We start from the raw sequence: 25,820 nt of genomic DNA, 5'->3' as shown, positions 1-25,820 counted from the left end.
TTTTTTTACTTCTCACGGTTCTTGATAGCTCCATTAAGCAGGGTTGTGGATGCTTTGTTTCTCTGCTGCTGCCCTCCGTCCCATTATGAGGTCAGCTGATCAGCATCCCTCTGGTTGACAAAGGCACTGAGCCCCAGACTCGAGACCTAAGAGCACTGATCCTCTTAGTCTGATGACTATCTGCCCGATTCTGAGCCTCCCTGTCCAGGTAATCTCCTGGCTCTGATTACATTCCGCGTTTTACTGAAGCTCCTGCCCTGCTTAACTGATTATGAAAAGAAAACAAAAAGTATTTGTGGAAGACAGTTTGCTGTTAATGGCTTCCCCAACGGTGAAGCAACCAGTTCGCTGAAATGCCACTCGCCCCGCAGAATGTTAGTCCTTGGCATGTAGCTTTAAGAAGCTTCTCACATCCTCTCGTACATAGCTTAGTTCCTCTCTCACGAGAAGGTAATGCTGAAGTGTAGCGTTTCTGTTCAAGGCGCCTCGGTCGCCTGCTTAATGTTTTCCCATTGTGATGTATTATTCGACCATGTAGCTCAGTTGCTCAAGTGGTCAAAACCTCGCCAATTAATTTGCAATGTTCCTCTAATAAAGAACATCTTTCCTAACTTTGTTATTGATTTTTGTAAACAGAATTGTAGTTGGTATCTTTCATTCCTGTTCACTTCTGGAATGCACAGCATCAATTAGAGCTCACTGCGAGAGCTGGGCCCTGATTTGGGACCATCTCGTAACCATCCTGCCACTATTTATTTTACGATCAGCCTGTAGCTCCGCCAGAGCTTTTATACCATGTAACCCTTTCACTTGCTGCTGTACTTTGGTGCCGACCGAGCCACTGTTAGAACGAAGAGGCTTCTCATGATGCATCGTGTAATAAACTGGTTAAGGCTTGAAGTCTGCCTCTCGAGATTTTCTTCAACAGAAAGGGACAACGCATAACTGACGAAACGATAAACCAGTCAGTTTGTCATCGTAGTTAGAAAACTGATGGCGGACCTAACACGGGAAAAGGGAAATATACAGTTAGAGAAAACTAAAATAATTCCAGACAGTTAACATGGCATTGGGAAAGGCAGTTCATGGGCAGCATGGTGACACAATGGTTAGCCCTGTTGCCTCACAGCGCCAGAGGGCCGCGTTCGATTCCCGCCTCAGGCATCTATCTGTGTGGAGTTTGCATATTCTCCCCGTGTCTGCGTGGGCTTACTCCGGGTGCTCCAGTTTCCTCCCACTGTCCAAAAATGTGCAGGTTCGGTTATTTGGTCATGCTAAATTGCCCGTAGTTCTAGTTGAAGGGGTAAATGTCAGGGAATGGGTCTGGGTGGGTTGCTGTTCGGAGGGTTGGTGTGGACTTGTTGGACCGAAGGGCCTGTTGCCACACTGTAAGTAATATCTGAAAAAGTTGGTTCATTTCATTGACGAGGTAACCCAAGCAGCAAATGACGATCATGCTATGTATGCTGTACATTTGCACTTCCACAAATGTTTTGATACGGTTGTTCATGGCAGGTTAATTAAGAAAGGAGGAATGATAACGATTGGCATGTCTTTGGCAGCATGGAGTCGATGTTAGCGAAAGGAAATGAAACATTTGATAGTTCCAGCAGGTTATTTCTCACATCGGAGATGAGTTGAAAATGGTGTTCGCTTGCAAACTGTATTGAGACCTTGCTTTCCTCTGAATTGGAGTTGCTTATTGATGTCAAAACTTCCACATTTAAAAGATGATACTAAGCCAGGGAGTGTTGTGAATTATGAGGATGATGCTGAGAGACTTAAGACGGACATTGAAAATTTGTTCAAACGAGCAGTTGCTTGGCAGATGAAATTCAATGCAGAGAAAGGTGAGGTACTGCATTTTGGTGTCAGAAACATAGAAAGACAAAATAGGCTCAATCGTACAATTTTGACGTTCGTACAGGAGCAGACAGGAAGGGGATTCATTCCATATAACCTTCTTAAGGTGAACAGTTAATTTCAAATATTAGTTAAGAAGATTTGCAGGATCTTTGAATTTGTAAACAGGGATATAAAGTATAAAAACAAGGAAACGATGCTACATCGCTATAAATCATTGGTGAGACGACGTTTGGAGTACCGTTTTCAATTATGGCGCCGAGTTTAAGGGGAGATGCTGAAGCCCTGGAGAGAGTACAAAGGAGGTTTCGTACAATCGTACCAGAAATGAATGTGTTTCGATACAAGAAAAAATCGGAGACACTGGTCTTGTTTTCCTTGAAGCCTGGAAGACAAAGAGGTGATCTTAATGCATTAATTAAATTATGTATAATTTTGACCATGTAAAAAAAAAACATTTTTTCGACTAATTAGTATGTCAGTGAAGTTTGCTCGTAACTTCAATATTGTGGGCAAGACAGCGAGGAGTGAGATGAAGATACACGTCTTTACACAGAGAAATGTTATGATTTGGAATGCATTACCGAGGAGAGTATTGGAGGCAGGTTGCATAGAATGTTTCGTAAGAGATTTGAATATATGTTTGAAAGGGATGAGGTTGGGGGACGACCGAGGCAGGGCTGGTCAGTGGCACTACCTGGGGAGCTTTTTCTGGAGTCGCTGCAGACGGATCACATGGTGCCCTTCTGTAGTGCAAAACTCTCTGGTTGTATTATTCTTTGCCATTCAGTTCCTCGACTGTGAGTTTGATCCATTGTTTAATAATTCACACCAACGAAAGCAATAAATTTCTCCTGGCCCAACCAATCCAACTGTACTTCATCATAGTTTATATTAACTAATCTAGAATTGTGTTACTGGAAAAAGTTCTGCCTCTCAGACACCTTATACGGAGAAACAACATTCGGGAAGTTCTAGGGGTTTCGAGAATGGAAATGTTTAAGGGATATATAAGTGGAACATTCTTCACACAGATGGTGGTGGGTGCCTGGAATGCATTGCCAGTGGAGGTAGTGGGACGAAAATAAGAGCGATCTGGACAGACACATGAATGGTCATATATTAAGGAAATAGATGCTTAGTAAATATACATCAAGATTAGAAAGAGTGTCTGGATCCATGCAGGCTTGCAGGGTCAAAGGGACGGTTCCTGTGCTGTAAGGTTCTTTGTTCCTTGTCTTTTGGGCGCAGAATTCATCTTCAGAGTTGATTGCATTTAGGAAACGTATACATGTTAGAGAAAGTCTGGGGCGGGGTGCAGCAGTAAACGATAGGTGGAAGTGCGCTTAGAGAGTTCGATGTGTGTAAAGACAATCCTCACAGAATAAATAGTTTGTAATTGGGATTGTTGTGGTCTGACAGCGCAATGCGGTTTTCAAAGCTGTCCGTGCAACAACGAATTCTCCTTGTAACATGAACAGTTCATAAACCCATACAGGATGGCAAAAGTACAGTAAACATTACCTGTTCCAAGTATAACAAATCAAATAGAATTACAATAATTTATTACCCAATGACGTACGTGTTAGTGTACAGCTTCACTTCGTCAAGGATAGAGGCGATCTACTGAATCTTAATGAGTTCGCAATTAAATAGCTACACCTTTAAATTTAGTCCCTGTAAGAGAAATGACCAAATCATAATTACAAACACGTTTACGTTTCAGTGCAGAGAATTGTGAAATAATGCATTTTCGTAGAAGCAGCACTGAGAAACAACACAGATTCAATATAGGTGTAAAACTGGGGGGAGAAAGTGAGGTCTGCAGATGCTGGAGATCAGAGATGGAAATGTGTTGCTGGAAAAACGCAGCAGGTCAGGCAGCATCTAGGGAACAGGAGAATCGACGTTTCGGGCATTAGCCCTTCTTCAGGAATGAGGAAAGTTGGTGCAGCAGGCTAAGATAAAAGATAGGGAGGAGGGACTTCGGGGAGGGGCGTCGGAAATATATCCCTCCCCTCCCCTATCAGCATTCCGTAAAGACCACTCCCTCCGTGACTCCCTCATCAGATCCACACCCCCCACCAACCCAACCTCCACTCCCGGCACCTTCCCCTGCAACCGCAGGAGGTGCAAGACTTGCGCCCACACCTCCCCCCTCACCTCCCTCCAAGGCCCCAAAGGAAACTTCCATATCCGCCACAGATTCACCTGTACCTCCACACATATCATCTATTGCATCCTCTGCACCCGATGTGGCCTCCTCTATATTGGGGAGACAGGCCGGCAACTTGCGGAGCGTTTCAGAGAACACCTCTGGGACACCCGGACCAACCAACCCAACCACCCTGTCGCTCAACATTTCAATTCCCCCTCCCACTCCACCAAGGATATGCAGGTCTTTGGACTCCTCCATCGTCAGCGAAACGACGGTTGGATGAAGAACGCCTCATCTTCCGGCTAGGAACCCTCCAACCACAAGGGATGAACTCGGATTTCACCAGTTTCCTCATTTCCCCTCCCCCCAGCCTGTCTCAGTCAAATCCATCAAATTCAGCACCGCCTTCCTAACCTGCAATCTTCTTCCCGACCTCTCCGCCCCCACCCCAGTCTGACCTATCACCCTCACCTTGACCTCTTTCCACCTATCACATTTCCGACGCCCCTCCCCCAAGTCCCTCCTCCCTATCTTTTATCTTAGCCTGCTGGACCAACTTTCCTCATTCCTGAAGAAGGGCTAATGCCCGAAACGTCGATTCTCCTGTTCCCTAGATGCTGCCTGACCTGCTGCGTTTTTCCAGCAACACATTTCTAAAACTGAGGGGAGTACAGCAACAGAAAGCCCCCTGGGTTCACATATATAATTCTCTGAAGTTGACCCTAAAGCTTAAACAATTGTTTAGAAGCCGTTTTGGATCCTTGTATTTATCAGTAGAGATAAAATGCGAAAAACGAAGAAGTGCTGCTCCACCTCTAAAAACCATTTGTCAGAACCAGGACTCTGGCTCAGTTCCTGGTGCCTTAATGAAAGAAGTATATCAACGAACTGGACAGAGAACAAGGGATAGTTCCTACAATGATGCCAGAAATGAAAATATCCGTTGGGAGGGAAGGTTAGAAAGGTTTATTGTGCTTGGAACAGAGAAAATTAAAATATGACCTTATTGGACAGTTCAACATTACAGACAACCTTTGCAGAGTAAGGAAGGACATTGTGTTTCCACAAGACGGTGTATCAGAAAAAAAAGGAGTAAAAATATCAAGACTGTAAACAAGAGAGCCAGAAGTGAAGTGAAGAGAGAGTTCTTTACTCACCCAGTTATTCTTATTTGGAGTGCTTTGCCCAGGAAAGTGGTTAAGAAAGATTGCATATGAAGTTTCAGAAGAGAATTGGATGGATGTTGGAAAGTGACGAATTCAGAGGGCTCTGGAAATCGGCCTGGAGAATAGGCTTCGCTGATTCACTCTTTTGAGAGCCACATTATTCACATTGTGTTTAATAACCTTCTTCTGATCTGCGAAGTTTTATCATTGTAATTTTTATTTTTATTGAGGTGCAGATCTAAACTTAATCTCGAAATTTTCCAATTACAAATGGTGTAAAACGTGTCTTCTTTTGCATTATATTTGCCCGTGGAACTGGTATAAATTTATTCGTCTTTTGCATGAAATGGCGCATGTTTTTGACTCTCCCCACATAACATCTAACCATTGTTTTAATCCTACTATTCCAGCCGATCATCCAACGGTTTCGATTACCTGAGATTATCTATTTGTCATTACAAAACATTTGACAGACAATTGATTATTTTTTTCTGAAGTTAAGCAGGATTTTCAATAAAACACAATGGACAGAATCACTCAGAATTATTGTTAAAAGCACAGAAAAAATGACTGGTTTCAGTGGTGACAATTTCCGAGCAAATATCTTGTGAAGGAGCTGTGCAGATCGTTTCCCATTGTATTTTGAAATATTAACGTCATGACGCCTTATTTAAGTTTGAGACAGTACTCACCGATCGAGGCTTTCCATCACATTCCACCATATTCGAAGTTTTCAGATCCTTCTACACAGATTTGCTGCACTATAGACTTTGCCTCCTTGAACTTGCCTAGTTGGGGCGCACTGCATCCTCATTTAAGAGATTGATGACACACAGACACACTCTGCAGGATATGGAACACCACTAGCATTTCTTCCTTCTCACTTTTTGCTGTTTAAATCTAACAGTGCGCGTGCTGAAAGGACATGTCAGCCACATTTTTATCTCCTCTCGGAACTTGCTGTGAGAGATTATGTATATGTTACAGGCACTGACCAACTGAAACATATTAACCGTCTCTTGACATTAAAATCCAGGCCAGAGAAGTAGCCTTCACCTGCAACCCGCATGTAGAGAAAACGCAAGTGATAGCTTCCTCACAAGAGAAGGTGGTGACTGTGAAGAGCAAGACTACGGACTTCTTGCAATTGGCATCTCCATATCACCACGATTATCGGCAGGACGGAGCCTTCTACATGCTCTGCTGGCTGCTAACATGTGTCTTACTGTCAAGTTGATCAGAAGTAGCATGAGCAACAATGGCAGAAAAGGTGTCGTTCAACCAGTCACAGACCTGTCAGATTGACGAAGTATAGAAGATCACTCGAACGTCACAAAGCCAGCCCCCTCCATTCACAGAGTGCAAAGGTTGATAGATGAAGCAGAAAGGGACACATTACTCCAATCAACAAGAATGCCCTTTTCTCCTTGCAGTATTTGGTCTACAAACTCTGGGAACATATGGCTCCAAAGGGGTCGAAGAAGAAGGATACAGTCAAGCAGACTGAAGCATACCCAGCGGCAACGGACCAGTCTGCAAGCAAGCGTGGTGGACAGGTAACTGTCCCGAAAGTAAATGCGGTTCATGGCAACAGCGGTAATGATGACAAGGAAATCACTCACTGCTATTGCACCAAGAAATAGGGGATCCACCAGAAGAGTCCACACCGTCCTTGGGAGACGATTACAACTGCTATCACGTTTGCTGTGAGAGATAAGGACCGAGAGATATTATGATGCACATGCCATCCATCTGATGTATTGCTCAAGTCACCTCGTTTTGGCTCTGGCAATTCGGTTGCTGAATGTTTGACATCCAATGTTGGATTAATTAATTTTCTGCGCATGGAGTCAATGCAAACTGCCCGTTCATAAATTCAAAGCCCCCCCCCCCCCCCCGCCCCCACCTCTGACAATGAACCAATCCTCACGTCTAGCTATCCAAAATAGGCTTCTGCAAAATGCAAAATATTTGCTGCCGACGTTTTGATGCATACCATGTCCCATCATCCAGCAACACTATTTATGCTGACGTAAAGTATGTCCACATCCAACAGCATTTCAATTTAACTTTCTAACTTGCCAAGTCATCTATACCCTCATCACATCCATCGGTATAATATATCCTTACCAACGGATTTTACAGTTAATCGCCAAATCTGTCATTTCTTGAATTCCTGATATATGTCCAAAAGTGGCAGTGATGTCTTCCACTTCCCATGCCATATAATTGTGATTTCCAGACTCAACTGCTCCATCACTCCTTCTTATTCCCGATTATCTGTGTAACGTTATGAAATATTCAAGTTATGTGTACTGTGTTCCATCTTCTCCTTATGTCATTCATTTGTTTAATGTCTCATGAAAGACGCCTTCGTATTTAAGGGAATTCTTTATGAATCAAGTCAAATGCGATGATTTCAAATAGAAGTCCAAGATAAGCAACCAACATTCATGATGTTAGTATCAACCACACCGAACACAAGTAAAAGATGCTGACCCAAACAAGACCCATATAGTAAACACTCTATTGTTAATATTTTGAATGCATAATAGATTTTTAAAAAGATATTGAATTTCCACTGAATTCTTCAGCCCTTCCCCAAATTCAATGGTTGATCAGCAAAAGCTGCGATGACCACGTGCCATGAAAGAATAAAGAAAGTCCCCACATCTCTTTGAAAATGTCCATTGTGTATGTAGTAGACTGTAATATTTGCATCGGTCCAGTAGTCAAAATGTATATAGATATGACAATAAACTAGATTATGTTTGATCTTGCAACCATCAAATGGAAATATTGTAATATACACGTCGTGATACGTGTTTGTCCATTTCGATGGGATTTTGCTGTACAAAACTAAAAATCAAAACGCAATGCTTCAAAAATAGTGGAATAATGTTTACAGAACCCCAGTGATTTTAATTTCTATTTCAGCGTTCAACTGCATTTTATCGTAGAATGCAACCATATATATTGCCACATGCTCACACGAACATAAAATTGAAGAATGTTCAATAGATATAAGAACATGCAAAAAAAAACAAAGTTTTGTCAGATACTTTATTTTCCAAGGACACCAATAAGAATGAGAATGGGGTAGCAAGTGGCAAAGATTGGTCCATTCGCTGTGCCATGCATTGTCTTTCAAAAAGTCGAAGTACTCCCGAAGCTTCCCACGTTATCTCTGAGATGCAAACAAGTAATCCCTCATTTATTTAGAATAAGGAAGTCCAGAGGAGCAAATGATCGACAACACGCGCATTCATAATATTTCATTGAACAAACATATAACCTCACCCGTGCGGGCCCAACTCTTTTTCACATCACAAAGATGAATAACATCAGAGCATATCTAAGTAAACTTAATGTTGCAAATAACACAATTGCCATGCCTGCATGATTCCATTCATTAGAATCGTTTATGTTTAATGCTGATACATGGTTCTATCACATTTTTGTTATTTCTTCTCACCTTTGCGACATTCACATTTGATGAACATCTATCCACAGACCCACTCTCTCACAGCCAATTCACACTCGCACAGATACATTTACTAATTCAGTGTCACTCACTCCCACACTTTTCAGCTCTCCCTGTCACGTTCATACTCTCGGGGTCATGCTCACTTCTTCGTTCTTACTCTCACTCCCTCATATTCACTTTCACTCACTCAGTGCCAAAATACGCCACTGTCACAATGATAACTTCAATTCACTCTCACTCCCTCACTCTCACTGTCACACTGTCACACTGAATCCCCTCAGTGTCACTCTCCCTCGCTCTTCTTTCGAATTGCATTCAAACCTTCAGTCTGCCGATTTCTCAGCAACAAATAGACGTGTTGCACTAAACTCAATTTAACCGAACAATCGAATAGAATGCGTCCACAAAAGCTAGCCACTCTCCTCTACATCAAATATAGCTCCCAAATAACTAACAGACTTATCATTCCACTTGGCATCATGGTAGCCCGAAAACAACAGCTAATGGACGTTAAAGACCCTTTACAGACAACGAGCAAAACTAATGTCATTTACAAAATATCTTGCAAGAAGTGTAACAAACAATACGTTGGACAAACAAGCAGAAAACTAGCCACCATAACATATGAACATCAACTAGCAAAAGAAAGACATCACCCTCTCTCAGTAGTATACTTACGTACAGAAGATGAAGGTCATCACGAGGAATGGGACAACATACTCATCCTCGGACTAGCCAAACAGACTCATGCACAACATTTGCTGGAAGCATCGCATTCCAACCGGAACTCTGTCAACAAACACAGTGACTTGGACGCCATTTAGCAGTCTCTTAGAAAATGAGAGAAAATAGCAGCATCACTGGAAATGATATCAGGACAGGAAATGATACCACCAATCTGAGGAATCCCAAAAACATAAATCGAAAGCGACTTAGTAATACTAGTGCTTCACCGCAGACACGCTGATAATGTTACCAAGGATGGTGAACAAATGTCTGCACACAAAATTTCCAGCTCTGTGAGTAGACTTTCATCCAAGTGGTAGTAACTGAAGCCAGTAAGTAGCTAAATAATAAAGTCAGCGTGACTGAGCGACGAGTTGGCAGGGAGCTGACAATGAGCAGAAAGGAATATTTGTCTGATATGCTTTTGTTTTAATGCAAGAAGTGTAGCAGGTAAGGCAGAAGAACTTAGTTTGTGGATTAGTACCTGTAAGTATGATGTTATAGGTATTACTGAGACTGGGTTGCGGGAACGGCATGATTGGCAACAAAATGTTACAGAATATCGATGCTTCAGGCTGGTCAGAGAGGAAACTAAAAGGAATGGAGGAGTTGCATTACTGATCAAGGAATATATCACAGCTGTGCTGAACGATGGCACTACGGAAGACTCGAGCAGTGAGGCAATATGGACAGAGTTCGGAAGTAGGAAGTGTGCGGGACATACAAGCGTCCCAAAAGTAAAAGTGAGATGGAGGTATAAACATGTAAACAAATCATGGAAAGCTGTAGGAGATACAGGGCAATGGCGGCAGAAGGTTTTAATTTTCCGAACATTGTATGGGTTTCACTTCATGTTCGAGGAAGTTTGAAGCAGAATTTGTGACGACCATCCAGGAGGGCTTCCTAGAGCAGTATGTCAGAAATCCAATTCGATACTGGGTCCATACTGGTTCTGGCGTTGGGAATAGACCCCAGCCAGGTGGTTGAAGCTTCAGTCGGCGATTATATTTGGAATAATGACAACAGTTCCATAAGTTCATAGACAAAGACGAGAGCGGTCCTAAAGATAGAGTGCAAAATCAAGGGAATTTAAATTGTACGAAAATTAGGTAATGATGGCGAATGTAGGTTGAGAGCACCTGTTTGAAAGTAAATCCACATTCATTACGTGGGAGGCTTTTAAAGAGAGTTTGATTCAGCTGTATGAGAGATATGTTCCTGTGAAATTAAGGGATGGCAATATCAAGATTAGGAAACCACGAATGACAGAAGAAATTGTGAGACTAGCTAAAAATAAAAATGACACGCACATAAGGACTAGGCGGCTGAAGGCAGGAAAAGCTTTTCAAGAATATGGGGAATGTTGTACCAATCTAAAAGGAAGAATTAAGAGACCGAAGATGGGTCGTGAGAAATCAGGAGCAAACAAGGTTAAGGAAAGTCCCAAATCATTTTGCTCACATCTAAGGGTACTCAGAGTAATGTTTGATCCACTCAGGGACAAAGGAGGAAAGTGATGCGTGGAGTCAGAGAAATTGGGTGAGATTCGGAATGAGTACTTTGTATCGGTATTCAGCGAGGAGAGGGACATGACGTATGTTGAAGTTAGGGAGAGATCTTTGATTACTGAAGGTCAAGTTGTCATGAGGAGGGGGAGGTGTTCGGTATTCTAAAAGACATTAAGGAGGATAAGTCTGGATGGGATCTATCCCACGTTACTGACGGAAGCAAGAAAGGAAATTGCTGGGCCGTTAACAGATATCTTTGCAGGGTCATTGAACACAAGTGAGGTCCTGGAGTTCGGGGGAATTGCTAATGTGGTCCCCTTGTTTAAGAAGGTTAGCAGAGATAAAACAGATCTGTGAGCCTGCCGCTAAGGTTAGGGAAGTTGTTGGAGAAGAAACTGAGGGTGCGGAGACATTGCCATTTGGAAAGAAATGGTTTTATCAGTGAGAGGCAAGATGGTTTTATGCAGGGAAGGTCATATCTCAAAAACCTAAAATAATTCATTGAGGAGGTGACAAAATTAATTGATGAAGGATCGGATATCGGTGTCACATAAATTGACTTTTATGAGGCGTTGTATAAGGATCTCCATGGTATATTAATGGAGAAGTTAAATTGGCATGAGGTACAGGTTGTTCTAGATAGATGGATAGATAAAAGGCTGGGCAACAGGAGACAGAAAGTAGTAGTGGAAAGGAGTTTCTTCAAATAGATTACTGTAACCATTGGTTTTCCACAGTGATCCGTGCTGGAACCGTTGTTTACTTTAATCAGATAACCTGATTTGAAAGTTTGCAGGTTATGCCAATATTAGTGGAGTAGCAGATCGGGAAGCGGACTGTCAGATAACACAGTAGAAAATGTAGAGATTGGAGAATGGGGCAGTGGAATAGCAGATGGACTTCAATGCGGGCAAATGTGAGGTGACACAGTAAATGGACAAGTCCTGCGGAAAATTGATGAAAAGAGGGATCTGCGTGTTCGCCTCCACTGTTCCGTGAACGTGTCAACAAAGTCAGTAGAGTGGTCAGTAAGACAGAAGGCAAGGTTTCCTGCTTCGGACGAGGTATTGAGTATCTGAGTTGGCAGGTCACGTCGCAGTTGCATTAGATTTTGGTTTAGCAATATTTTGAGCATCACCTAAAAACAAAACAACATTATACACTTGCATTTGTATCCTTACATACAGATAAGGAAGGACATCATTTGGAGTGGGACAACACACCCATCATTCGGACAAGCCAAACAGAGACATGCACGAAAATTCCTAGACACATAGCATTGCAATCGTAACTCTATCAGCAAACACATTGACTTGGACCCCATTTACGACCCTCTAAGAAAAGGAACAGAAAAAGTCATCCCCATAGGAATTGGCATCACCACAATAAAGGATGTCACAACTCAAATAAACCCAAGCATATAAATAGAAAGCAGGTATCATAAGGAGTGCTTCGTCTGTCGACTCACTGAAGATGTTACCTAGTATGGTGACGAAACGTCAGAAAATGAACGTTCCAGAACCTCAGCCTGAGTATCAAATCTTCTCAAAACTCGCGAAGAGAATAAATAACTACTAATTATTTGCAGCTCCTTCCTCAAACATAACTTTTACTTTCCCTTCTATAATACTTGTCCAATGAACACCCGCTTAAGACTTATTGAAAAATCAAAATTTCAATACCAGCCAGTGGTCAAATTCTCTACATCTTCCTCTGTAGAGTTGATTTCCAGGGTCGATGTTGATGTTAATTATCTCGTGCAAACTCCTTCGCTTGGCAGGTACATTTGAGTGACTTCTGACGAGCAGCCCAGATCTGTTCGACTTTTGGCAGTTCTCCCTCAGCTATTCATTATTTTCCCCACTATTATAACCCCAAGCCTCGGATTGTGACATTGGTTTTTAATATTGTCAATTTACTCAATTCAAACTTGATTGGAGTTTGGTATTTTTGGGTGTATAATTTCACCTTATTGGTCTAATTCAAGTTTATCTTAGTCTCCAGGCAACCTGTTACCCAAACTGCCAGACAATATGTTACATTGTATATTATTCAGAACACTTGGTGCTGTCCTGTAATTCTGTGAGCTTTTGATTCTCTTAAATGTACAGGACACCCATATCTCATAAGACAGGTATGATCACATGACCAGAGCAGAAATGGGGGAACCGTTAAATTTTCACTCATCTTTCTCCCAATGCAAATATATTTGCCATAGTAAGGAGACGCATTGCTTGAACAACCGACTCTCTGGCATTCAAGTTAAAACTCAATCTAATTCGGCTACTGGCAAAAAAGCTCTCTCTCTCGCCTTCAAGCTCTCTGTCTGCTCCTTCCTTCCAAATCCAGCAGCTGTTCCATTTTACATTAGAACTGACACTCATTTACGCCCTCATCATTATTTTACGCACATGGATTTCATATCTTGATTTCGTGGTCCTGGTGTTGGACGGGCTTGTAGAAAGTTATAAACGACACACCAGTTTATAGTTCAGCAAGTTTATTTCGAAACACTAGCTTACGAAGCACTGCTCTTTTATCACGTGGTTGTATCTATAACCACCTGATGCAAGAGCAGTGTTCCAAAAGCTAAGACTTCATGTCAGTTACTTCATCTATCAAAGGAACCATGTAACAATACATGGAAAATATTGTCATTCCTGAAGAGAGTGAACCAACTAACCTGTGTGGTGGCAGGGTGTGCAGTGTACGTAAAGTGAAACCCAGACAGCATGTACTTTCTCCAGGTATCTGCCCACAGCTCCTGTACCCATCACCCCTTTCTACACTTCCACAGCAAACATACGGGAGCTACATGAGGGAACCTTTCAGGTTTAACCTGAATGGTAGTGATTCAATACCTTGTCAGAGAGAATATTGTCAAAAAATCTAAATTTGCTGTTAAGCATCAGGTCTAATTTTCGATGGCTTAAGAGATAAGCTCACGTTTGGTGAAAGCATGATAATGTTTATGTTCAGCTTCTCATGATATTTTCCGGTTCCAATTAACATTCACCATGATATAAATGGGTTAAGGGGAATAGTTGGGGATTGAGCTATGGTCAAATTTAATCAAACATTTTAAATCGATTTAAATTTGCCAGCTAGATAAACTTAAACATTTGAGCACTCAAAATAGTTGTGCAAGTTCCTAGATTTTGGAATTTGGATAAAATAAGAAATAGATTTGTTTTTTTTGGCTTAGTTTTAATAATCAAACTTAACATTAGATTTATAAACAGGATTTCAATTTGTATAAAAGCTGATTTGTGGATCAACTCGGATTTTCAGTTACAGTTAGAATATTGGTTTAATTTACTACGGGTTTTGGTCAAGGATTAATTTACACTTTCACAAGAACATGTAACTCTTTTTAAAGGTAGGTATAGTGTTCAGCATGTAACTGAAGTGATTCTTTCTGTGACATACTGGTTGCGTAATTTGAATTGTTGCGTTTGATTGTAATGAAGGACACCATTCTTTCATGCTGCATGAAGTGTACAGTGACGATTTATGAAAGACTGGGATGCTAACGAAACCATGGTGACTGGAGGCAACAATCTATCATGAACGGCTAAAATTTGATGATAATGAATTGTTGAATAGAAAGCTTTGCGGGAAGTTGACAAATGATTGCTCCAGGTAAGATTCATTCAATGCGTTTGGAAAAAGAAACAAGTAAATTGAAGGGAATGCTGGACACAAACTTTGATATTCACCAGAAGTAGGGTCGATGCCAGAAGTCTGAAATATAGAATCTGCCTTGGTCAATAAAGGTTGCAAATGTAAGACCAAAAATTACAGGCCGGATAGGCGAACAATCTTTAGAAATTTATACAAATTATCATGCAGGATTGTTAGTAACATGGAAAATGGGAGTTTCATTAGAAAGATATAGCATGGATTTCCAAAATGAAATGCGTATCTTCAAAGTTAACGGAGTTTTCAGAAGAGGTAAGAGACAGGTTAGATAAGTGTTGACAAGTTGACAATCATATTTTGGTGGATTTCTACAGTTCTTTGTCATGAATTGACTTCGGAATTTGTGATGTACTGGATGGTACTGGCCTAAACGCACTTGGATATGTTTCCAGGCAGCTGTCAGTTGTTATGTTTCTTTATCAGACGAAGCAGCGACTTGAACGGATATTGCATTGCACTCTTGAGTTGCCCTCTGAACTTAGACTGTGTTGCACCATAAATAAATGTATTCGTGCAACAACTCAGATTGCGCAGCATGAATCCAATTCTCTGTAACATGAATTCAGAATTGTTATAATCCCTTGTATTTGCTCCTGTAATATTATAATATAAGAAATCTATAACATGTAACAACCACAGAAGAATGAAGCTGCCGGATATGCTGAAGAGTAAAATCACAGACCTCCTCCTACTCTCTATTTCTGCATCATTACAGATACTTTCAATGTTCTGACGTCTGAGTCTCTTACGGATTTGACTGCTTACTAAAATATGTCTAATTGTCAGAGCGTTCAGCAACAAAATTAAAACGAATGGGAGCAGTGGCGTTGAAATCATGCCAACATAATCAAAGAAAATCCATCCGGGATTAGTGTAATAACTTGGCTTTACATAACAGAGCCATGGCACACTGTTAATTACATATGCAGGTTCCTGTACAAAGTACTGAGGTATGTTTTTCAAACAGAAGAAAACACTGGTTGTTGCTAGAACAACAACGGCGGTTCTCTTAGTGCAATATTTTGCCCTCAGACATTGACAACAAATGGCCACAAATCGATCAAAGGTGAAATTAACGGTGAACCAGACTGAACATTCCGTGGCAGCCCGACGCAGAGCATGGATAACACTACATACAGGTGTGATCAGAAAGAAGCTTGTTGGGAAATAATAATACGTTATCCGCCACAGTATGACCTCTGCAATAAGGAATAGAAGATCCGCCATTGACATAGCCAGCAGATAGCGAGTGGTAGAAGCAGAAAGGCCGCATTTCCCATGACTCAGGATCAATAACGCCACTACATTAACTGTAAGGGAGAAAGAGAAACAAGAGAATTACCTGATAAGTCATTCAATGTCGCAACTATGCAGCATTAACACTTGGCGTTGGTTAATCACAACGTGGATACTTAAAAAAATTCTGGTGAAGAAGATACCAGCAGCAATCATGAATCAAACAAATACGTTAAAACAATTTCAAATGGTCAATTCATAATGTACCAGACTCAGTAGTTGAAAGCTGAACTACTCATGGTAAGGGACATTTTTGAAGATAGCCTGAGAGTTTGTCGAAGCGGCAGTTCACATTTAATCGGATAATTGATAATTTCTAAACACTAGCAATGAAGTAATTGCAGTTTATTCTACTGTAGGCATTCTATGCATTGGCTGTTAGTTACAGGTCAACGATTATACACAGTCATTATATAAAATAATAAATGAACACTGTTACCACGAAATAATGACTTGTCTATTACAAATGTATTCACAACAGACCACATACTTTAGAAATAGGTTATCAACTGTAAGTGCTGTTCAGTTGCTGTTGTTCTCTCATTCTGTTCTTGAGATGTCCCTTATGACTCTTCTGATGGCCAGCTGTTTATACAGCTCTGTTTCCATATATACTTCCACTGCTTGATAAGATAAACACGGTGGAAGGAGGACTTATAAAATGTCCCAACCTCATCAGTTAAAAGTTAGAGATTACAGCAATCATTGCACTAAATACTAATCTATTTTCTTCCTATTTCCAGTGAATTTCGGAAGTGGAAATTAAAAATGTCATCTCTGAACTGGTGAGCAACTGAATGCTTGTTTTCTTTGCGATCTCTTCACAGCTCCATGCTGACCAATTACATTTGAATCGATTACAACTTCCGTGACAAGCAAAAGTGGTTCCACATTTTATAAGTTGTTCTTCATCCAGAAAACAATGGATTCTAATTTCGAGCAAAAGCTGCATCTCTATTGTCCCTCACATACAAATCATCTGTAAATCAACACTTTTAAATCACAATCTCTGAAGGGGTGAGCTTTTAACATGGGAAGTAACAAACCTTGTAGCCATTGCAGAATTTTCCAAACACTAGTTTGAACAAATATTACGTTATCTCTTTCGACCATAATTTTTAAACACACAAATTATTAAAAACAGACACGACCCATGCATTTATATCCGAACATTATTCCCAAATCACACGTTGTACTCAGACCTGAACATTTTCAACTTATATCCCTGGACACTGAGATAATCTATTGCTCTTTATATTCTTCTTGCTAAAATTGACAATCGCAGCGTTCATACGTTGTACTCTATTTCTGTATCCTTGCCTACGCATCTCACCTACCTCCCAATGCCCTGTTCACATGATCTACTTCCAGTCGATAGCATATTTGACGACTATATTATTTGTCTGTTCATATCTTCATTTTTGTACAAGTTATGAACAGTTTGGATCCTTTTTCTTGTAACAAACCACTCATTGCATCTTGCTACAACGAGTAATACATGGTTATCTCTTACATTTGTTCCAATAGCCAACCAAGCATCTGTCCATGGCAAATATGAGTACCTATCATATGAGTGTTCAATTTAGGTGATACATAATGACGCCACACCTGATCAAATCCCTTCTGGAAATCAATGTCCATATTCCTATTCCCTTTTGCCACAACGTACAGAAACGTCGCAAAAGAAAATCCCTCCCTCGAGTCAGACATTCAAACAATGTGGTCAAGGACCCTTCAGTCTAACCGATCCATGTCGACGATAGTCCCAAACTAAATTACTCCTACCTGCCTGTGTTTGCCGTATATGTTCAAACATTTGCTGTTAGTCTACTGATGTAAATGGTCAAACAAATTTTAAAATGCCAGAAAATCCTGTCAGCTGGATTTGAGCCAACCGCACGTTGACATCCAATTCTGTGTCACCCTTTCACAGCGGCCATGTACAATCAATATCTTCTAAGAAAATGGGATCATCACATAAAAGTGAACATTGGAACATGTAATGCAACACTTAACCGATTTCGGACGTACTTTCTACTTTGCACCCTTGAACTGGTGTTTGAGACATTTTTCAGTTCTGCTATCTCGTCCAGTACTGCTTTATGTTTGTTTCTTCGATTGAATTTCTATCTCTTCCATGGAAGATGTAACAAAACTAACAATTTACTTCATATGCCTTTTTCATACTTTCCAACATTAACTCTCGATTCTCGCATTATGACGAGTCAACGATCATCTTGCTAATGTTTTTCTTCTCTCAACTTTTAAAAAAGTAAAATCTCTTCTTATCTGCTTATATAATACTGTCTATCTTCTACACGCAGTTATCGGTGGTTCTTTTTGGGTCTTTCTTCATGCATTTTTTTTCTAATCCTCTGACCAGCCATCAGTTTTTGTACCATTACCTGGAATTTCCTGATTTTTCGTCACGCGTTTTCCTACTACGGCTAATTATGGATAACAGGTCTATCAGTTGGACGGATGGCAGGAGCACACTCCTGGTGAGAGTAAGATTACAGTCATGCAAGAACAGTCATGGGAAGTTGCACATGAAGTCTGAAGAGATAGAAGAATTACCAAATGAATATTTTTGTCAGGATTCACACAGGAAAAAAGACGATGCTGTCGAGGTGAGTATTGTGATCCACGTTATTAGACTGGTTATGATCGATGTTCAGAAGAACAGTGTGTTTGCAATTCTGGAAAGTAGGAAAATAGCTATGTCCCCTGGGCAGGATAGAATTTTGGATAGGATTCTCTGCGAAGCTTGGAACGAGATCGCAGAGCCTTTGGCTTTGATGTTTATGTCGTTATTGTCTACAACAATAGTGCTGGAACACTGGAGGAAAACAATTATTCTCCTCTTGATCAAGAAGCGGAGAAGAGGCAATCCTGGAAATTATAGATCCGTGAGCCTTACTTCTGTTGTGGGCAAATTATTGGAAAGGATTATAAGAGGTAGAATTCATAATAATCAAGAAAGTAATAATTTAATGTGGGATAGTCAATGGCTTTGTGAATGTTAGCTCGCGCCTGACAAACGTTATTGGGTTATTTGAGAAAGTGACCAAACAAATGAATGACGAGAAGCAGTTGATGCGGTGTATATAGGTTTCAGTGAAGAGTTCGGTGAGGTTCCCCACTGTTGGCTATTGCAGAAAATACAGAGACATGCCATTGAAGGTGTTTGGATCGGAAATTGTGTACCTGAAAGAAGACAGAGAGTGGTGATTGATGGGAAATATTCATTTTCCCGTTCACCTACTCGTGGTGTTCCACAAGGATCTGTTTTGGGGCTATTGCTGCTTGTCTTTTTTGTTAATAAATGACCTGAATGAGGGCGGAGAAGGGTGGTTTGTAAATTCGTGGATGATGCTGAAGTCTTGGAGTTGTGAACAGTGCAGAAGGATTTTTAAGATTGCTGCGGGACATAGATTATCTGCAGAGCTGGGCTGAGAAGTGGTAAATCGAAAAAATGCGGAAATGTGAGAGATAATTCACTTTGGAACAAGTAAACGGAGTAAAAAGTGCTGGGCTAATGGTTTGATTCTTGATCTCTGGAAATCGCCACCCAGGCTGATAAGATCATTTAGAAGACATACGGTGTGTTAGTGTTTATTCGTGAAGTGATTGAATGTTGAAGTCATGCAGTCACGTACAGCTGTACAAACCTCTGGTGCAGCCCAATTATGTGTATTGCATAGAGTTAGGTCGCCATCCTACAGGAAGGATGTGGAGGCATTGGAAAGGGTGGGGAGGAAAATTTGCAGGATGTTGCTTGGTATGGAGGTAAGGACTTATGAGGAAATGCTGAGGGACTTGAAGCTGTCTTCGTTCGAGAGAAGGTTTCGAGGTGATGCAATACAGACATCCAAGATAATCAGAGGATGAGATAGGGTAGACAATGTGAGCATTGTTCCTCGTGTGTTGATGGATAGCACGGGGTTGGGGGGCATAGCTAGAACAAAGTGCAGGGACAAAGAACATTACAGCACAGGAAAAGGCACTTCAGCCCTCCAAGCCTGCGCTGATCCAAATCATCTCTCTAAACCTGTCACCTATTTTGTGAGGATCTGCTCTTTGCTCCCTGCACATTCATGTAACTTTCGAGATACATATTAAATAATGCTTACTTTCCCGCCCCTACAAACTTCGCTGTCAACGTATTCCATACATCCACCATGCTCTGCGTAAAGAACTTTCAGCATACATCTCCCCAAGCTTCCCCCTCTCATTTGGAGCTCGTGAATCCCAGTAATTGAGTTGTCCACCCGAGAAAAATATGTTTCCTGCTTTCCAACCTGTCGACCTCTTATGATTTTGTAGGCCTCAATGAGGTACCATCTCAATCCCCTACTTACCAATGAAAATAATACTCTATTCAAACTCTTTTCATTATTAGTTCCCTCCATACGAGGTAAAATCGTGGTCAACCTTCACTCCACTCTTTCCAATGCATCCTCATCCTTTTGGTAATATGGCGACCCATATTGTACGTAGTATTGCAAACGTGGCCGAACCAACGTCGTGTGGAACTGTTACATGACCTGCCAAATTTTGTACTCGATATCCCGCACAATGGAGGAAAACATGCCGTATGCCTTTTGACCTCTAATGACTTGCGATGCCACCTTCAGGGAACAATGGGCCTGAACACCCAGATCTCTCTGTAAGTCAATTTTCCCTTGTAATTTTCCAGTTACTGTATAGTTCGCAGCAGATTTGCATTTTCCATAATGTATAACCTCGCCCTTATCGGATTGAACTCGATCAGCCAGTTCTTTTCCCAACAGTCCAATCTACCCATTAAATGAAAGTTTTTAACTGAGCAGTGATAGATATAGAATAGATGTCAGAGACGGCTTATTTACTCAGAGGTATGGAATGCCTTGCCTGTAACAGTAGTGGATGCACTAGAATTAATTGAATTTGAATGGTCATTACACAAACATACGAGTGATAATTGAATATTACAGTTTAGATGGGAATGCGATTGATTTCACAGGTCGGTGCAACATCGAGGGCAGACATTTTTATACTGCGCTGTAATGTCCTATGATCTATGTGCTATGTTTGTTTGTTTGTTGGACTTAATGACGACGATTTTCCATTTACTGGACCGATATCCTGCCTGGACTGACGGGGGAATGGTACTTGAAAAACTTGCAGTTATCTCATCACAACACATTTTGCAGCAGCAGCACACTCTAAAATCTTGTGCAGTGGTACTATCCCAACTCTAGCGGGCTCATGTTCAAGTCGAAATTGTTCCTGAAGTGTTCGATAAATTTGACAAGAAGTTGAGTAGTAAATATCCACCTCACTGTAACGACACTGCTAAAGAAATCGAATTTTCCACTCGAATGGTGCTGCACGCCTTGCAAAAACATGTTAGTACATGGATTGGGTATTTTACCATAAAGTAAGTTGGTCAAGGAATATTAGATTGTTAAACACATAGTGTAATTCCTTTGTAACTGTACAATCGACTCGATACATAGATCGCACAGCCGCAAATATACTTCCCTCAGACAACGTATAACTCCCAGAAATGAAAAGGCTTTCTTTCCTCTCCGCCCGACCCGGACTGGCCCTCTTGCACCGCACATTGCACAATCACCTATCATCTCGCTCTGGACCTGGCCATCTCTGCTCTGGTGCATCTACGCACAGGTGGAAACGAGCGAACTCGCTCTCAGATCATATGGTGACACATTAGTGAAAGAAAACACTACCTTGTTGTTTACCAGATAATACAGAGTCAATCAGCTACTTTTAGTGCGGCGAAAAGTACAAAAGCAAAGAAGGAAGGCATTTCACTTTCTATATTTACAAGAGAAAAACAGAAATGCTAAACCCTCTTCAATGCTTATAATCTAAAAAACACAGATGCAGCTACTATGACTGGGAGGGAGTAAAGATTAATCGTGAATTAGAACTAATTATTTAATTCCAGTTCGTAACCTACATTCAATAAAATGCTTCAGTGACTCAACTATGCAATTTCCTCACTGCACTTTTGAAGAGAGTGATTTTCCTTTCAAATATGCCATTTACATTAGCTAACTCGCACATGTTAGTGATATATACTTGACAGAACATCACTGCCACTGATAATTCTCCCAATATCGAATGTGTACACGGAAGTTCAAGGAATGAAGTAGCTTGATGGTTCAGACGGACCGTGAGCTGAAAATGCATTTTCATTGTTGGTGTCAAACAATCATATACTAAAAGGAATTCACGTCATTTCGTCCGGAAAACAATGTCATTGATTGGGACACACATAAATGTAAATAGTAAAACCAGATATCACGTTACCTAATGAAAGAATGAAACTCAGGAGCCAGCTCTCAGACAACCTGTCAGAAATTCGATTGTTTATGATCCACTTACCAGGTCCGCCAAAAACAGCAAGTGTAGTGTAATATATTTCCAAGACATTGTCGATTGGATAATGCATTTCTATTACAAGGGATTTTATGTTTTTGAAGCAGAAGATCGCACTGTGTTCAACTCTGAATCCGTTATATGCTGTTGGATCTCGACAATAACGTTGAGATTACATCATGAAGTATAAAGAGGAACATGCCTGTCAATTCCCTGTAGGGATATAACATAATAGTAAAGAGCTGCAGCTGCAGAATTCTGATCACAACAATTAATTATGTGATTATTTTAATTGTAATTTACCACCTGGCGTGTTATGCAGTTTTAACTATATATCTCATGCTGCTTCAGGGCTTGCCAAATTAGAGTATGGACATTCACTAATCACAATGAAAACGTTGAAGTTTCTAGTTTATTGCTACTCTTCGTCAGCACGATATTTTTCTTTAATTACCAGAATGACGTGAATCTTTGAATATTCACGGAATGCCTAAGATTGTGAAAATAAGCCTGGAATTTAATGAGTCACTATTCATGGAATGTGACTTACTTTACATTGAACATAAGGAGCTGAAAATGTGTTGCTGGAAACGCGCAGCAGGTGAGGCAGCATCCAAGGAACAGGGGAGTCGACGTTTCGGGCATAAGCCCTTCTTCAGGAAGCCCTTCTTCGGGTTTATGTCCGAAACGTCGATTCTCCTGGTCCTTGAATGCTGCCTGACCTGCTGCACTTTTCCAGCAACACATTTTCAGCTCTGATCTCCAGCATCTGCAGTCCTCACTTTCTCATTGAACATACGGATCAAGGAAATGGGACAAGTTTGAAAGGATTGTGCTTGACTCTGAGGATGGAGTGAGCCTGAGTGATTAAATGTTTTTCTCAGGAATGTTTTTTCAACAAAGATACGTGCCCATCGCAACTGGCGAGAAGCCACGTTGGAAGGTTTTGTTGAGAACGTAATAGAAATAAATGCAATTTAGAATGACAGTGGGAACAGAAGAAATACACAATATAAAGTACCAGTGATGAAGTGTGTGAAAGCCAAATACAATACATCAGGAATGGAGCCTTGCTGCTTAAATGGCTAAAACTTAGCACGGGAAAAATCGCAGGTGTCATCACTTTAGTTGGGGAATAGGAATTGGGAACATAAATGTATACCCGCTGGAATGGATGGTTTAAAGGTATAGATTAAGACACATAAATAAAACTATTGTTATGACGGTCAAAAAATACATTTCAAATTCCAACATGACGAAACAAATTACAGATCAGCAGTGAAAAACAAATAAGGGAAGCATAACTGGATTATGGTATTTGACTGGACCATTTTAACTGGTTCGAATGCAATTATGCCCCCTTTTCATTAAGGACATCCTTGCTTTGCAGTGCATCAGACGTTGACTCTACAATGCCCTATAGTGACGCAGTAAATCATTCCTAACATTGCTTTCCTCAGCCTTTTATTTATACAGACCAGGTTTGTCAGAAACAACACTGTTCAGTTTAATTTCTCCATTACTTGCTACAGCTGCATACTAACATTTTGCGCTTACCGTATCTAGAGACAAAAACCCCTCTGTAACACTATTTTCTCAAATCATTCTCCATTGAAATCGTTCCTGTTTCTTTCTATTGTCCCTTCTAATATGCATAACTTCCAAAAACCCAAGTTATACATTTGCTTTCTGCCGAACACTTGCTCACTATTATCACTTGCCTACGTTCCATTTAAACCCTGCCAACTTATTGACAAACTTTTGAACGACTATATATGTGTATTATATCCTCTAACTCTAATTCATCAGTCTCCTTAGCCAAACAACTTATAACTAGCTGATGGTCTCACATTAATCTCTAATACATTCCAATATTTTCAGCTTTCTAACCTGAAAATAACGACTTACCTTGACTCCAGAATTCTTGATCGTTAACCAGAGCTCCGCAGTTCTGGCATAACAGCTTGGAAGTGTTGAATGACATTCTCTAGACAATGTAATGGACACAAACGGCTGCATGACTCATCCTGCGTCTGAATAAATTGTTGAATACGTCGAATTGACTCCTCCTGCCTCATTTTAACGGTATTGAAAGGCAGAATGGTGTGCTCCAGTTTTACATAACGGTTAACTTCGTATACGATGGAATATTTAATATGTTGAGCCTTCAAAGCTCTATTGGTAGTTATTCGCAGATGCGTCCTTATCGCTGTCTGAAACGGAACAGCCAATGCTGTACATGGTGTACATGATATCCCACATTGGGAAACATCCTGACGGCATTCACCGTTACAAGTTTCTGCAGTGTCAGTTTTGTCTGAATAAGATTGCCACTTATTCTTCTCAAGTACAGTGAGTTTAAACTCAAAGTGTTCAACGTTTCCACAAACGTTTCCACCTCAATCCGAGGAATCAGTTGAGTCAATCTTATCTGAACTACTTCAAATTTATTTTTATTCTTTCTCAAGTCCCAGACAAAATCATGCCCCAAAGTCCTCTATATGTCATCTCAGTAAGACTGGGTACATCGTATTAGCTGTTCCTTCCCTCACAGTTAACTCCTTGCAGTAAATGCACAAGTTCAGATTAGATAACGAGAAATGCATTTTTTAAAAAAAACTGTAATGCAATTCAATTTGCAGATGTTTTGATTGTTTTTTTAAATCTTTAGTAGAGTAGTGAATCTTTGGCGATCTCCTCCCCAGAGAGACATGGTGGCAGCATCATTGAATATTTTGAAGCACAGAGAGGTAGATCGATAAATAACATAGTATGCAATGGTTTCTGAAGTGCGAGACTGTTGCTTTGAGCACAAATAAAACTGCCAGGATCATTTTGAATCGTGCAACCCATGTGAGGGGCTGAATGGCCCTTTGATGTACCTTTGTGCATTAGATTTGATTAGATTACTTACAGATTGGAAACAGGCCCTTCGGCCCAACAAGTCCACACCGACCCGCCAAAACGCAACCCACCCATACATTTACCCCTTACCTAACACTACGGGCAATTTAGCATGGCCAATTCACCTGACCTGCACGTCTTTGGACTGTGGGAGGAAACCGGAGCACCCGGAGGAAACCCACGCAGACACGGGGAGAATGCGCAAACTCCATACTGTCAGTCGCCTGAGGCAGGAATTGAACCCGGGTCTCTGGTGCTGTGAGGCAGCGGTTTTAACCACTGTGCCACCGTGCCGCCCACGAGTTTTTTTTTTCCCAGTTTCTTGCAATCCATTTTATTTTGCCAAATATACAATTCAAGACAACATTCCTGTGATGCTCCTTTGTTTGCAACAAACCATTTCTTTTCTGGTCCTTGTAATATGTGGGACCGTGAACCTTGTTTACTTTTTTTGCATCGTATCGTTCCCTGCTTCTGAACTTGTCTGGAACATTATCCAGGACATTATTTAACTGCCCTACTCTGTAACATTTCATAAGCAACATTATGTAGAATCTTCTATTGTGCATATTCAATCGAAAAATCTGCATTGACATTTTCCAGAACTTTCGATAACAAAC

The 25,820-nt window shown here is 40.8% G+C and overlaps 1 protein-coding gene across 1 annotated transcript; it reads right to left on the bottom strand.

Annotated features, from left to right (window-relative positions):
- Positions 1 to 15,009: 15,009 nt before the first annotated feature.
- Positions 15,010 to 24,280, bottom strand: LOC148147074 (putative G protein-coupled receptor 139). The gene is made up of 2 exons (XM_087996218.1): positions 24,205 to 24,280; positions 15,010 to 15,920 (listed from the first exon to the last, which is right to left on the bottom strand). The coding sequence occupies exons 1-2, from the start codon at positions 24,278 to 24,280 to the stop codon at positions 15,010 to 15,012; spliced, it is 987 nt and encodes a 328-aa protein (XP_087852344.1).
- Positions 24,281 to 25,820: the final 1,540 nt, after the last annotated feature.

The sequence above is a fragment of the Chiloscyllium plagiosum genome, unplaced genomic scaffold (assembly GCF_037043375.1).
Source record: "Chiloscyllium plagiosum isolate Xiang-an unplaced genomic scaffold, Cpla_swu_hap1 HiC_scaffold_18, whole genome shotgun sequence".
In the NCBI taxonomy this organism is placed as follows: Eukaryota; Metazoa; Chordata; class Chondrichthyes; order Orectolobiformes; family Hemiscylliidae; genus Chiloscyllium; species Chiloscyllium plagiosum.
Note: the sequence above shows the minus strand (reverse complement) of the source record. Positions and strands in the feature narration are given on the sequence as shown.